The sequence below is a fragment of the Hipposideros armiger genome, unplaced genomic scaffold (assembly GCF_001890085.2).
Source record: "Hipposideros armiger isolate ML-2016 unplaced genomic scaffold, ASM189008v1 scaffold_13, whole genome shotgun sequence".
NCBI classification, from domain to species: Eukaryota; Metazoa; Chordata; class Mammalia; order Chiroptera; family Hipposideridae; genus Hipposideros; species Hipposideros armiger.
Window position 1 is genome coordinate 2,075,458 of NW_017731363.1, and position 16,218 is coordinate 2,091,675.

Consider the following 16,218-nt stretch of genomic DNA (forward strand, 5'->3'; position numbering starts at 1 on the left):
GCTGTTGTTCAGCATCTTAGCTGTAGAGGGCAGTGTCACTGGCCCGCATATGTGGGATCCGAACCGGGGCCCTCTGGCGTCCCAAGCCAGCTCTTAACTATCGCACCACTCGGCCGGCCCCAGACTGTCTCATTTTAAAAAGTGCTGCTCAGCTTACATACAGCCAGGCTCTCCAGAGAGCCAGTTGTTTCCTAGAACTGGCTTTTTAAGCCTTCAGCCTGATCTTCTGTGATCACACTGTTGTAGAAAAAGGTTGGCTGATTTCTACCCTGCAGGTTGCTTGAGGTGTTGTAGATAGCTCTGGCCCCCGTGCTCTAGAGAAAAGTACAGTAGTACCTTGGCTTGTGAGCATAATTCGTTCTAGAAACAAACTACTCGTGTTGCAAGACATCACTCGTTTACCACGTTAAAATGTATTAGAAATGTTTGCTCATCTTGCAGAACACTCGCAAACCAAGTTACTTGCAATCCAAGGTTTTACTGTCCTGAAAAGTGGATCTCAGTTATTTAATACTTTAAGACCATCTCTCCTCCAGGGACTCCGGCACTTTTCATGCACATATTTAACTAAATGGACATATCTGATCAAAAGTAATTCATAAAATAAGTGGCCACTGTGGGGAACTTTTAAAATCCCCAAATTTCATTTTCCTAAAACCAAACTGGACAATAATAGTGCTAAAATTGGCAAAGCTGAATGGAGTGCCTAGTTTGGATGGAAGTTTGAGGCTTCCAAATGGGACCGAGAATCTGAAGTTGCCTCTTTGCAAAATAAAGTTTTAGAATTAACAGAGGCTACAGAACTTTTAAAGAGAGAAAACATGGCTTCCCACATGTCCTTCATCTGTAGCGCTGTCTTGCCCTTCCCCTGTATTCCATTGTCTCAGGCTCCTTTTCTGGGTACCCTATTCTATGAATACTTTGCCTTAGGCTTCTTCTCCCGCACCTTCAAGCTCTTTTTCTCCTTTGTTTCAAGCTCCACCTCGATGCCATCTGATGCCATCTTGCCTTCTACTGTGGCTTCCTTATCCCCAGATTCACCTCTGGTGCCTTCTTCCCCTGAATTCTCTCCCAGTCCTTCCTCCTCTGAACTTATCAGTACCTTTCCATTTGAAGTGAAGCCCTCTGGGGATCCTAATAGACCTCAGGTTTCATACATTCCCTGGACTAAAGCAGAGTTAGTAATTTCCTAAGGTAACTGAGGACCCTCACGAGTTTGCTGAGGAATTTGATATTGTTATTCAGACCTATCGGCCTGAGTTTTCTGATTTGTATCAGCTAATTCATATGTTAGTTGGTGAAGGCCAGGCTCGATATTGGATGAGAAATGCCCAATGGGAACATTCTAAAAGGGGTTTAAAAAAACAAGCCTCTAATTTGTTGAGAAGAAACTAGAGAACTCACTAGAGAACTACACTGAGCAATTCCTCAGGCTTTCCCAAAGCCTGTTGATTGGAGCAAAATTCAGACTTGCTTACAAAAGTCTGATGAATCTATTCATAAATATAACCGACTTCAGGTAATTTTTAATGAAAATTCTGGCCTTCCTTCAGATGTTGATTTCACTCAGGTAACCTTTAACTCTTTGTTTGTCAATGGGCTGAACCAAGACCTTTCCCTCCTAGCTAAGAAAACCAGGATGGAATGGGAGACCACGTCCACCCTAGATTTGGTCAATTTGGCTAATCAGTTTGCTCATACTCTAGATGGGCCACCTAGAAGTAAGATTGCCAAGACTTTTCATTCTCAGCTTTGGCAGATGAAAGCCCCAATACGAAACCAGAAGACTCCAAGTTTCTGACATTTTTACAAGGAGCCAGGATGTTGGAAAAGGGACTGTCGCTAGTTTAAGTGCTTCAGGAGCTCTCGGTCTTGTAATCAGACTTCTAACCCCCCTCCCAAGGTCTTCCTCATCCCCAGTGATGGGGCTCCAAGGAACTACAGGGACTTTTTCCAATCCCTCCTCTTAATCGGCTTGGAGAAACTTTCCTTCAAATTGATAATGAATCTCTCTCTTATGACCAAACCTACGTATGTGTTACTAAAGAATGACAGTCTTGACCCAATTTCATGGGAAGAATGGGACAACATAGCTTTCAAAGGCTTAAATGAGAGCTGAATGACCCCCACACCGCTTTTGAACATCCCAATGATCAGATCCTCCTTCTCCTTTTTGCATATGAAAAGGAAAGGAATGCCCTTGGGGTGCTCACCCAAAAAACATGGGGACCACCATAGACCCCTAGGACACTGTAGTCAGCACCCGCCTGGTTAAGGCCATAGAGGAAATTGCTGGGGGATCCCCTCTAACCATCTTTGTGCCCCACGCAGTAGAACCCCTTCTGAATTCTCAACACAATCAACATTTTTCAGTTAGCCGCCTCCACCTCCTATGAAATCCTTGTTAACTGCTCCTCACATGACTCTTTCACGATGTAATAACCTTAATCCAGCTACTCTTCTCCCTTCTGAGACCGATGAAGGCCCCTCATGACTGCCTGACACTAACAGATCACCTCCTGACTTCTCATCATGATTTGCAGGAGGCTCCTCTGAGTAAAGCTGATTTCTCGTGATTTATGGATGGTTCATGTTTTCAAAATGAAAGCGGTAAGTACCACGCTGGTCATGCAATTGTAGCCCCTTTTGAAGTCCTTGAGGCATTTTTACCTTTGGCTACTTCAGCGCAGCAGGCTGAGTTATATGCTTTTACTCAGGTTTGTATTTTAGCCAAGGGCAAAACTGCCAGCATTTATACTGATAGTCAATATGCCTTAGGAGCAGCTCATGATTTGGGAATGTTATGGAAGCTATTTGGCTTCTCTCCTTCCAGTAAGGAAATAAAACTTAAAATGGCTCGTATGTTCAGGAATTATTGGATGCTATACTTTTACCTGCTGCATTAGCTAGTTGTAAGATCCCAGGGCACTCTAAACTTGACTTTGAAAGCTAAAAGAAATCACCTTGCTGACACTTCTACAAGGAATGCTGCCCTTAAAGGCATCAGCAGCAGTCAAACCTCTGTCATCGTCCAAAGGGATATTTCCCCAGTTGATAACGTAAGAAAAACTGGCCAGAAAAGCCCAACAGTTGGCTTCGGAAAAAGAAAAACAAGGTTGGAAATCCAACAATTGCTGATTTGATAGAAGAGAAAGCTCTGGTTAGGAGCAAATAACAACCCAGTCCTACCAGAGACCCTGAAGTTGCCACTCTTAATTACTGTATATGCATGAAACCATTGGCCACTGACAATTATGAATCAATATTGGTGGGGAGATATTATTAAGGCCGTGAAAAGTGCCTGCCTTACTGTCCAAAGTGCAACCCAGGAAAACCTGTTCACACTGCCCCTGGACATTTTAAACTTCCTAATGGAACATTCAGGATCTGGCAAATAGATTTCATACAGCTTCCCCTATCTCATGGATACACCTGTGTTTTAGTCATGGACTGTATGTTTTCTCACTGGGCTGAAGCTTTCCCTTGTAGACAGGCTACTGCCTCTTAGTGGCTAAAGTCCTGTGAGAGTGATTATCCCTACCTGGGGAACTTCTCTTGAACTCCACAGTGATCAAGGTATCCATTCTACTGGTCAGGTGCTTGAACAAGTCTGTGCTGGTTGGCCCGTTTTACAACACCCTTAATTATGAGGTTCCTGCAGTCTTAAGGTTGGATTTCAAAAACCATTAATAATTACCTTTAAATGGCAAACGACAGGGAAATTTCATCATCAGGGTGGTGTGTCTGTCTGTACAGACTATAAAAGTCACATTCTCCTGCTCAGCTCTCCACACTCCTATTTGATTCTCCCAGCTGCCTCACTGTTCAGGGACCAGGTAAGTGTGCTTTTAGTACTACTACCTGGAGGTCCTTTGCTTCCTTTCAGAATGGCATGAAAAGAGAATAGCCTGGAGAGAAAGTGGGTTTGTATCAACTAAAGATATTACCGGTAATTTAGAGGCTAGAAGCTGTGGCTAGGCTTTTCAAGACCACAGCCTGCAGAGCGCAGACCAGGTATGTAAAAAGTGAAGAATGTCATAATTACGAAGTGTTTGGCTCCAGGGAGTATCTCCTAACAGATGTACTGTAAGAACAGACATTTAACATACTGTCTAAGATGCTTATTTCTAAAACACACTGGCAGTCACTGGTACAGCTCCCAGTTCCCACTCCCTCTCTTTCCTCTCCCTGCTTCCCCAGCCTTTTCTTTACTGTCCCCCCACCTATGCCAAGGAAACAGCACAATGGCATGCATCTCCTGCTGGTAATCATCAGTATAAAACTCCACTTCAGCTTTTTGGTAAGTTCATTTCTTTCCCAATTTACAGGACACTGAAATGACTGCAAAAATGTCTTCTAAAGAACTGAAGAACATTTTTGAAAAATATGCAGCCAAAGAAGGTGATCCAAACCAGCTATCAAAGAATGAGCTGATGCTACTGATTCAGACTGAATTCCCCAGTTTACTGAAAGTGAGTGCACAAGGGCAGAGCTGGCTGAGCCGGGCCTCTGAGGGGGGGAAGGGAGGGGAGAGGATAGGGCATGTGAAGAGGCTGAGGTCCATGATACCGATCAGAGCTCCATCGGGGGAAAGCGCACAGAAGGCAAGGTGCAGCCATCCTTAAGGGAAAACACTTGAACATGTGCTTTCCTCTCCTGGTGGCAGGCCACATTTTAGATGGCTAGCTTCTAGAAAGCAGGGGCCGAGCCTCCTATCCCCCACAGCCTTAGCACAGAGCTCTCCAGGACCAGCCATAGTAAATGGAAGCAGTGATGGCACTTTTACCAAGCTAGACCTGAAAGACCCCCAGGTCGCCACGAAACACACTAAGGCCTCCAGCCTGGATTCAGCACGTCTGTGCCAGGCTTTAAGACAACAAAGAGGCCAGTAAGATAATATTAGTTGGCACTGGATGTGCTTCACTGTTATAGGTAGAATCTCTCAACAAGACCAACACCGACTTGGCAGTCTGTCAGAAGAACAAAACAAAAACCAAAAATGGCTTCCTGCTGACAAATTACCCTCGGTCGAAACCCATTTATATTTCAGACGCATTTAAATTTCTGTTAATTTGTGTTTAGCAATAAATTTGTGTTAATGAGGCAACCATGCATTTCTCAACCACTTTCAGGAAATGATAAAATGTCTTTAGCCATAAAGAACCATCACAGAATTCTCAGATTCAAAATGCATCTAGGGGCAGTAAGGAAAGAGAAAGCAGCATTCTCTGTGCTCTGATATACTTTCTTTCCTTGGCAACTAAAAACTATTTTCAAACTGGAAGGACTGCAAATGTTACATCCAACTTGGTCACTTTTTAGCTGTAACTTCAGGAGAAAGCATTTGCTTTCCAGATTTCAACCAGAAATGTCCCTTCTGCCAATATGACATGGAAGAAGGTTTCTGGTTTTAGTTGTTGAGGAGGTTTCTGTTTCTAGTACTAAAAACAAAAACGGCTGAATTCAATGACCTTATAATCCAATATCTTCTCATTTCCTTATGGTTGAAATATAAAATAACTTTAAAAAAACAGTTAAGGGCACTAGCAGAAACAGAGACGTTTTAATTAAAAATTAAAACAAATCTGAAAAAAAAATTTAATTCTAAAAAACCTCTTAATTTTTTCCAAAAGGAAGAAAAATAATAATAGAAAGGAATAATATTAAAAGGAAGGAATACAATAACAAAAGAAAGAAAAATAATGATCTGACAGGAGAGCCTAGGCCAGCAGTTCTCAACCTGTGGGTTGCGACCCCTTTGGGGGTCGAACGACCCTTTCACAGGGGTCGCCTAAGACCATCAGAAAACAAAAACATATTTACATTATGATTCATAACAGTAGCAAAATTACAGTTATAGAGTAGCAACGAAAATAATTTTATGCTTGGGGGTCACCACAACATGAGGAACTGTATTAAGGGGTCGCGGCCTTAGGAAGGTTGAGAACCGCTGGCCTAGGCAATCAGAAAAATTGTTTTAAAAGGCAAGACTGGTGAAGTTTTCTACATTTTTCTACATTTTATATATTTCCTATAAAAAGCACATATGACTTAAAATTTAGACAGAGGTGGGAAGACTAATGGTAAGTTCTGAAAAATCTACTTACCAGGTCATGCGCCTGATTCCATTTCCATAAGGATCACTAAGTTTTTCCATGCTACACTCTGTTTACATCGTCACCTTGTATGGTTTAGAATCGAGTAAATGCTTCAGGAAAACAGCGTTTGCTAATAACTAACTTATTACCAAGTTAAGTGCTGAATAACTAACTTACAGTTTGGTCTTGTGATCATAGCAAAGTGCCAAGTGTCTATGTAGGAATCTTAAGGGTTAAAACATCTTGATACACAGGTCTGCTGCACAATAGCGAAAACACAGTTAACACTCCTGAACTGTATACTTAAAAATAGTTAAGACGGTAAATGCTATGTTATGTGAGTTGGACAATTAAAAAAATTTTCTTGAAGCTGACGTATAAACCAAACTGTTATTTCAAGAGGTTTCCTAAGTACTGCTTTGCCACAGATAGACTCCTACCTGAATGTCAGAGCTGTAACAGCTTTAAGATTTGAGTGATGGATTTAAGATTTAATATGAAGGCTGCTTAAGATTCTACAGGCTGCACATGATCTCATGTAACATCTCAAGCAGTGGCTCTCCGAGCATGGCTGGGCCTGGACCAGGAATAGGATACAGATTCTCAGGCCCCACCCCAGGCTAGGTGAATCAGAAACTCTGGGAGTGGGACCATGAATCTGTATTTACTGAGGTTAGCAGGCCCATCCAGTGATTCCGATGTGTGCCAAACCGTGAGAACCACTGATCCAAAGTCATCTCGCATAGCAGAGAGGTGGGCTGCAGCCCAGGATTGGGGGAAAATGAGGTGGTTGCTAGTTAAGGTGTTGGGCTTTAGAGTCCATGTTTGAACCCCAAGCCCTCTACTTACCAGCTGTGGGCCCTGGAGTAAGTTAGCTGCTGTCTCAGACCCTCAGTTTCCGTATCTGTAAAGTGGATCTCCCCCACAGGGTGGTTGGGAGGATTGCACAAGCTACAGGCAAGCCCTTGGTACAGTGCTGGCCAGTAGCAAGCTATGCGTGCTGCCTCGGCTATGTGCCAGCCCAGCCCTGGCGCCAGACACAAAACCACCTCCCAAGAAGCCTTGGGGCAGGGGTCCTCAACTGTTTGTGGGCCGTGGGCCCCTCGGCAGTACAGTGAAGCCCTCGAACTCCTCAAAAGAATGTTTTTAGAGGCATTAAGAAAAATACATAAGATGACATAGAAAACCAATTGCTGTGTGTATACACACACACACACACACACATTATCAATATTAAAATAATGGGTGATATGGAAAATAAAAAGGGTAGTCCATTCTGTGACATGGAACAATCCTACAGCTAACATTGGTTTTTCCACCTCTATCAGTAGTATGTAATTGAAAGCTCAGCTGCCTTCTTGGAACACAGACGCAGAGCCTCCAATTTCGCAGAATGTGTAGCAGTAGATAACTGATTCATCTTCTCTTCTCTCCCCATCCCACCCTTTTTCTCTAACACCAGGGTCCAAGCACCCTAGATGACCTCTTTAAAGAGCTGGACAAGAATGGAGATGGAGAAGTTAGTTTCGAAGAATTCCAGGTGGTACTGAACAAGATAGCCCAGTGAAAGAAAACACAAAATGCTATTATTCTGATGATCCAGAGAACAGCACCTGACTTGTGGCCTATTCGAGAGTCTCCAATGCCTCTGTTTAAGTCTTTCCAATTATAATGACCTGGCAGTGATAGCTGGTTATTACTAATAAAGAATTTCTTAGACGTGCTTCACCTTGTCTATTACTGATCCCCATAGTTCAATAGATTTGAAAGTCACCTTAGTGTGATGCATCTAATTTTATAGATTAAAAAAAAAAAGGTCCAGAATAGTTCCATGATCTTGACAAAGCCTACAAAGATGGTGTCAGAGACGTGAAAGAATCCTGGCCTGCAAAGCAACTCCCTCACTCCACTCTTCCACCGGAATAACCCTCTCCTTGCTCTCCCTCCCCGACTACCTAGTGCTCGCATCATTTCCAATGTCAACTCTAGTCAATAGCTAGTGAGAAACTTACTTAAAAAAACAGACACTTGTCTTTAAAGTCAATTCCCAGGACTCACGGTGCTTTCTGAATCAATGACTTGCTCAGGGAGTAGAAGGTACACAGCACCAAGGGTCAGTTCTGTTCCATCGCTAAGGGGGCGGCCTTGGTTCTGGTACGTGATGTGTAACATGAAAAGGACAGGAAGACATAGGGCCCTGCCAGCTCTGGCACCCTGTGCTGCCGGGACTCTGGGTGTCTGAGAAACAGCTTGCCCTCAAGTTCCCCTTGCTGAGTGCAGCTGTGGGGAGGGAGGTGGGGAGGGAGTGTGGGAGGGGAATTTAACGGGGGAAAAAATAAGAAAACTGACTTCTAACCCTCCACCAAAAAACAAAGGAAATTTGTATATACAGCGAGGGAATATTTAAATACAATCTGGATCATTCTAACTCAACACAAGTGCATTCTCATGGCATCAAAAGCCCTAAACATTTCTAATGACTAATTATATTCCACTGTAGGGATAGCCCATAATAGCCTTAACTATTTCCCCATTGTGGGGCATTTAGATTATTGCCACTTCTGACTCTTCTAAATAATGTCATAATGAGTACCTGTTCGTATCTCTGTCAACATATCAGATTTCCTTAGGAGAATTTCTGGGAAGTAAACGTCTGAGTCAGAGGGTATGAATATTTTTATGGTTTGTGAAACAGACCACCTAATTGATTTTCCAAAAGGTTGTATTGATTCATATTTCTACAAACAGGCAGGAGAACGCCAGCTTCACTCCCCAGACAGCATTAGTCGGTCTCATTTTAACAACTTTATTAGTCACAAGAGTGCACATCTTTCATTCATTTCTGGTTTTAATAGGACTCGCCTACCATTTCCCCACTGAGTGTGCTGTTGGATATTGGTTTATAAGATATTCTTTCTCATGTTTAAAAATTACCCTTCTCTTCCTAGCTTGTTATGAGATTGTGAGCACCAGGGTTTAGATACTCGAGACTGCCTACTGAGCATCTGTAGTGATATGAGGGTTCTCTGTTTGATCAATATGATGCGTTAATCAATTTAATTCCTGAGACATACTATCCAGTCATGATTGAGTAATCTTTAGTGCTTTTAGGCACTCTAATATTTTTACTTAAGTGTTTCACATCTTTATTAGTAACTAATATTAGTCTCCAGTTTGGAGTTTTATCTTTTGTTGCATGTGCTTTGTTGAGTTCTAATACTTACATCATGCTAGCCTATGTCCTAATCTCAGTGAGCCACTTGCTGAGTAAATACACATTATCTCTTACAATGCCAACATATATAAAGCGCCTACTGTGGGCAAGGCAGTATACAAGATGCCTTAAGAGATACCCATTTCCAGGTCTCTGAGATCTTAAGTCAGGAAGTCTGGGACCAGGTCAGGGAAAGGCTTAATGGAAGAAGCAGTATTTCAACTGGGATTTGTGGGAAGAGGCTTGAGGGGAGTCTGCATGGAGTGGGCAGCAATGGGTATTCAAAAGGAGAGAAAACACCCCAAGTAAACACATGATGCCCCAGTGCAAGGCAGTTCAGGGAAGATACACACTCTATTTTGGGTGTAAGCCAGCTACGAGGAATGAAGAGGCCACGCTTGCTTCAGATCATGAAAGTCCTTGGTTGCCATGCTGAACAAAGGTCAGAAAAGGGGCAGGAAGGTGTAGGAGTCACAGAGTGACATGAATGTGCTTTAGGAAGATGAGGTGGCACCAACAAAGAGTCTGCAGTGGCGGGAAGGGTGGTCGCAGAGTGGAGGCCGTGGCTAGGCAGAAGGCCTCCGGGGCACGATGCTGACACACAGGAAATGCACTGAGAAGTACCTTCTCTGCATGGCTGACGTGGACGAATTACGGTTTGAGGGTTAACCCTCAGGAGGGGTGAAAACACACGGAGCAGTGTGTGTGGTGTGGGCGTGCGGTGTCTGCATGTGTGTGGGTGGGTGTGTGTACGTGTCGATTTTGTTGTCCTTGGCCAGGTTTCCAACATGGACCTCATCTCCCACACCCAACAAGATTCACCTGAATTTCCTCTTGAATCAACAGGATCAGCACTTTTGTCAATCACCAAACTGCAATTCTTATTAGACTATAAGTTCCACCAGGGCAAGGATTTCTATCTGTTTTTTCCCTGATGTGTCCCCAAGTCTAGATCCGGGCCTGGCACATGGGAGAGGCCCAATAGCTATTTGCTGAATGACTAATTCTTAACTGTCCTGTCACTAAATCTTGTTGATTCATTCCTTAAAGTCGCTCTGCCGGCCAGGTGTTTCTACTTTAACTCCTGCTCCAACCTATAGCTCCTTAGATCACAGACCCAGGCTGCTGTAATCCTCAACCATGCACCCTGCGTGGAGTCTTTTCTCCTCTCTCAGCCCTCTATCTCTCATGCCAGCTGAATCTCCCCAAAGTGCCCATTCTATTGGAAAGCCTTCAGTAACGAGGATGGTATTAGCATAATATGTCTTAGTTAACAGGTGTTATCTTATTGATTCCCTATTGTCTTCAGGACTAATTTTGACACTGACACTCAAGGTCCTCCACAAATCCTCACCAATCTCCTCTTTCCCTTCACTTCCCTATAGGAGTCATGTGCTTCAGCAAAGCTACTCGCTATTTTATGACCAAATGTTGGACATTCCGGCCTAGCACACGCTCCCCCTCCCTTCTATTAAGTCTCCAAGCCTTTGACAATCTTCTTACTCTAACCCATGGTATTTTTCCCTACTGAACTCTTAAGTATCTAAGGTCTACCTGTGCTGTGTCCTACCCTGACCACTAGATCAGCTGGCTATTGACATTTAAATTAATTAAAGTTAAATAAAATCTAAAATTCAGTAGCTACATTTCAAGTGCTCCGGAGCCCCATGTGGCTAGAAGCTACCATAACAGATGGCACAGATACAGAACATTCTACCATGGCAGAAAGTTCTAGTTGATAGTGCCGGTAGCATTAAGGAGGGCGTACTCACGTACTGCCCATGTATTTGGTTATATGTGTCACCAGTCTGTTTTGTATCTGCAACTAAACTGCAAACAGGATTGTGGCAACAGCTCATTTGTAATATACTATGTTTAGGACCACACTAAAATGGATGTGCTCCAAACACACAGTGACTTTTTCCTTTTTAATAATCTCTTTCCACTAGCATCCGGTAATTTCTAGTGCAAAAAAAATCTTTCAAGTGGTTGAAATACCTATTCCTAAGGCATTTCCCATTGAGCTCAAGGTATAAAAGCTTTAAAATACATTAGCTTTGAAGGACTCATTTAGTCATGAATTTATTGTTAAAATCATGGACTACCCCTGTGATTCACTCATTGGGCTTACTCCTAGCCATGCTGTCTCTTTTCAAAAAGTAGGCTCAGGTAAGGGGGAGGGTGGCGTGGAAAAGATGCCCTAGCCATTAGGCAGTGGCCATCAGGCCTGGAAGAATTTTTTTTTTCTCCATGCAGAAAGCAGTCACTATGGCCAATGGCCTGATATCAACTCTGAACCTACCATCCCCACAGAGACAGGGTTAAATGGCTACTAGGCTCCCAGGCTGGCCCATAAAAGGCTATTTTACCCATAGTGTAGCTGTCCTTGACAGCTGCTTTTATGGGGAAAAAGTTCTTCAGCCCAAACTAAGCTCCAAATGACTTCAATAAGGTCGTTTTGTTAGTTGGGAGGTATTTACTACAATGTTCTAAATGCAAAGCAGTCTTCAAAGTAGTAAAAGTTGCCTAAAAGGTCACTCTAAGTGGTGGTCTGGTTTTTTTTTAACATCTCTTAATTTGTTTTCCATGTGAAGTCGTTGAAAAAATTAATATGGGAGAAGAAGATATTTCAAACAGAGCTTCAACTAAAGGTGGGAAAATGTTATGCATTAATTGTGCCTAACGAATAACACAAATTACCTTCTACCTGAATTTACTTTTAATTATTTGTGACTATTTCACAAATCCACTGTGTCAGAGGTAAAAATTATTTTTGACTTTGGAAATCCCTGGATCAAAAAGGTGTAAAAGGAGTCACATCTATGATAAATAACTAGAAGTGAAATATTATCAAATACCTCAATCTCAAATTTCCATTGGCATCTACTTAAAACCCTTCAAATTTCTCAGTTTTCCTTACGAATACCACCATCCAAGTGAACATGTGTGTGTTGATGTGTCTGAAGGTGGAACATGGGTTTTGTTTTCAGAATGTTATATCTTATGGAAATTCAGATTTTTAAAGTTACTGTTTTCAATAAACGGAAAAGAAATGCTAAAAATTAAGTACATCCATATACCTAAACATTGGGTTGAGATCCTTTTCCTATATATGTCTCAAAAGCCAAAGATACTCTAAATATAAAGTCCATGATGCCATGAACTCTCCTCCACTTGAATGGGGGAGGTCCAAAGCCAAATTCAAGATCAAGGGTGTCAGCAGCAGCCATGTGATTGATATAGTCAGAATGCCAAGTCAGCTACAGCTGTGTTCCTTGTAAGCATCATCTAGAAGGCAGGTCAAGCTACTCTGAAGCAGGCCAAACACTCAGTCTTGCTGTGGAACCCTAAATTTCTGCAAAGTCCCAGAGCCTTCTATTGCACCTTGTGGATTAAGCAGAGAAATGACATGATAAAATAATTTTACTCACTCTCTCCTGGTACTCTCAGACTCAGAGTCTACCTTCACTCTGAGAAAAAATTTTATTTCTCCTTTTATGTGTAAAAGAGACACTTCCTTTTAGCTATCTGTCCTGGACGCCACCGTCTCTACTGATTTCATGAGCAACCATGAGATTAATAATGCATGCCCAAGGTGGGCATTATGCATGATGGCCCCCAAAGGGGATCAGAATGTAACACCTCAAAATATAATCATCATTGACAGAAGATTAGCTTGGGCTGATTATTTTTACAAAAAGGCAGACACTGGAGAAGCTCTGAAAACTGAGTCGAAGCTACCCTTTTGTAAGAGAAATTTACATTTATAAGGGAAATCTCCATTTGTATGGGTTCTCCCCCTCTGCACCAGGAAGAGGAGGATGACTAAATCTCTAGAAACTTATCAAAGGAGAAGGCTAAGACTTAACTCTGCATAACAACCTTACCCTGTTTTCTTCTTTTCCTGGTCACCTCCATAACTGACACTCCCCACCCCCAACAGCATCTTTTGTCTTTAGCTGCAGATGGTATGGAAGGTGCTGGCTTGGATCATTTGGGGCAGTTGCTCAGTTTTCCTGGGTCTCTCCCATGTATACAGGACGGATGCATGTTACTAAACTTCTGTTTGTTTTTCTCCAGTTAACCTGTCTTTTATTACAGGGGGGTTACAACCAACAACCTAGAAGGGTAGAGGGAAAAAAGATTCTTCCTTCCCCCATTCTCATGAAACAGATTTTAGCAGCAAATACATCCTAAAGGAGGCTCCTGGTGTCCAAATTATTTACTGTTTAGCTACAAGGGCCAGAATGGCCATTACCCACTGTAAGTCATCGCTATTTGTTCAAGTGTAAGTGATTCCCCAGGCTTCCTGGTGTTTGCTGCCTGGTGATTCTATTACCTTGGTCTTTTTCTTTAATAAGACTTCTCACCATCATCACAAATGCTGGCTCTTAAGGCTATTTTTCTGCAACAAACTGATTGCAGGCCATAAAGATGTTCAGTAGCAATTAGGTTTTATTGTTCTCATCTCACTTATGAGCATAGAAGCTTTCAAAATGTAAAACGCACACATCCTCTGACTTAGCAATTCCCCTTCTAGGAATTCATCCCATGGAAGTGTGTATGTGTGGGTACAAGGACATATGTAAATGACTACTAATTTACAGCATGATTTAAAGTAGCAAAATAATGGACACAACCTAAATATTCATCAGTATGAGACTGGTTAAATAAAAAAATGATGCAGACAGTAGGGCAAGCATGTGGAATATCCCTGTACATTGATGTGGAGTGATTGGTACAAAAAGCAAGAGGAAACAGTGTCTCAAGCATGCTAGCATATGTTTGTTAAAAAGCAAACACATGTCCATGTATGTGTGTGTGTGTGTGTGTACACACACACACACACACACACACACACACACACACACACACACCCCAGTAAAGTCATCAAAGAAAGTTGCCAAAGCTATTGTAACAGTGGCACCTACTGGTAAAATCATTTCCTATCCCAAAGCATTATCTTAAAAAAGAAAATCCGTGATTTGCCTGTACAGCCATGTTCAGGAAATATGTTTATATTAAAGCCTCATAAGGAACTCTTCATTAGTACTAGCTCTTCTGAGCATAAAACTTAAGAGTACCGTCTGGCTGGCAAGTTATGGGTCATTATGGTCTGAACTGCAAGTTATAAAAGGAGTGAAAAGTATCTCTATATCCTTCCATGGAGCGGTCTCCAGAATCTAGTGTTAAGTGAAAAATGCAAGCAGAAAAAAATGTGCAGACTATGCTACCACTTATCTAAGAAGGGGGGGGGTTACCAATGGACATACAGTTTTACTTACGTTTTTAAAATGGTAAGATAACCCATTAAAAAAAAAGAATTAATGGCTACCATAAAGGAAGAAAGGTAATAGGCTGAAGGGGAGAGAAATATAAGTGAGCTTCTCTAAATTGGTGGTTCTCAATGGGGACTATTCTGCCTGTGCCCCTAGAAGATGTTTGGCAATGTCTGGAGGTATTTTTTAGTGTCACAATTTGGGGCTGGAAGAAATGTACTCCTGGCATCTAGTGGGTAGAGGTCAAAGGAGGCCACAGAACACCTTGCAGTGCACAAGACAGTCCCCACAATAAAGAATTACTCGGCCCGAAATGTCAGTAGTGCCAATTATATATCTAATAAGGAACTTGTACCTAGAATACATAAAGAACACTGTCAACTGGACAAAATAATTCTCCAGGTAGTCCACCAAAAGAAGAAGAAACAAAACCACCACAGCAGTGTTGGGATGCACAACTCCAGCCAGCCGTCCACGTGCAAAAAGTGACCTCTTCCCAAGATGGCCCCCTATATAAATCAATCCCTCTCCTGGAAGTTAGAACCATAAAGTTTTAACAGGAAGTCAGGTCTAGAGAGTAACAGGGGGCCCAGCTCCCCCCATAGACCTCCCAGTTCTATGGTTAGTCATCTTAAGATGCCAGTTCACTTTTATCAACACTTACAATTTTATAATAAAAAGACAAATAACCTGACTTTAAAATGGGCAAGGAGCGCTATTCACAATAGTCAAGACTTGGAAACAACCGAAATGCCCATCGGTAGATGACTGGATTAAGAAACTGTGGTACGTTTATACAATGGAGTATTACTCCGCTATAAAGAAGAATGAAATCGTACCATTTGGGATGATATGGATGGACCTAGAGACTATTATGTTAAGTGAAATAAGTCAGTTGGAGAAAGACAAATACCATATGATTTCACTTATATGTGGAATCTAAAAAACTGAATGAACGAGGAAAGTAAACAGAAGTGGTCTCAGAGATATAGAGAAACAACTGATGGCTGTTAGTTGGGAGGGGGTGGGGATGAGGGAGAAGGGGGAGGGGTTAGACAACATAAATAGGTAACTACAATATTGCCACAGGGATATGAAAGACAGTTTGGAGAATATAATCAATAATGTTGTAAAGATTTTGTAGGGTGTCAGATGGTCACATGTCTTGCTAGGGAGACCACTTTATGGATGGGGTAGAGGCTTGATCACTGCACTGTACACCTGAAGCTGATGTAGAATAATACTGAATGTCAACTATGATTTAATATATATATAGTTATGGGACGTGGAGTATAGTGTGGGAGTGGAGTCAAGGGAATTGTAATAGATATGTATGATATTGGGGGGGAAGTGGGGCAGCAGATTGGGGGAGGGGGGTTGTCACCTCGAGGGATAAAAAGTATAATTATTGCACTGTGTTGTACAGCTGAAACTAATTCTAAAAAGTGTGTATTTCACAATAAAAAATAATAATTAAAAAAAATAAATTAAATTAAATTTAAAAAAAAAATGGGCAAGGGAATCTGAATAGACATGTCTCCAAAGATGACATACAAGTGGCCACTAGGCACATGAAAAGATATGCAACATCATAAGCCATCAGGGAAATGCAAATCAAAGCCACAAA

The 16,218-nt window shown here is 42.0% G+C and overlaps 2 protein-coding genes across 8 annotated transcripts in view; one reads left to right on the plus strand and one right to left on the minus strand.

The window, feature by feature from the left end:
• Nucleotides 1–16,218, minus strand: part of CTPS2 (CTP synthase 2) — a 106,889-nt gene that overhangs the window by 45,344 nt on the left and 45,327 nt on the right. The window lies entirely within an intron of this gene.
• On the plus strand, nucleotides 3,729–7,822 carry S100G (S100 calcium binding protein G). The gene is made up of 3 exons (XM_019666528.1): nucleotides 3,729–3,836; nucleotides 4,329–4,472; nucleotides 7,561–7,822. The coding sequence occupies exons 2-3, from the start codon at nucleotides 4,338–4,340 to the stop codon at nucleotides 7,663–7,665; spliced, it is 240 nt and encodes a 79-aa protein (XP_019522073.1). The 5' UTR covers nucleotides 3,729–3,836; nucleotides 4,329–4,337; the 3' UTR covers nucleotides 7,666–7,822.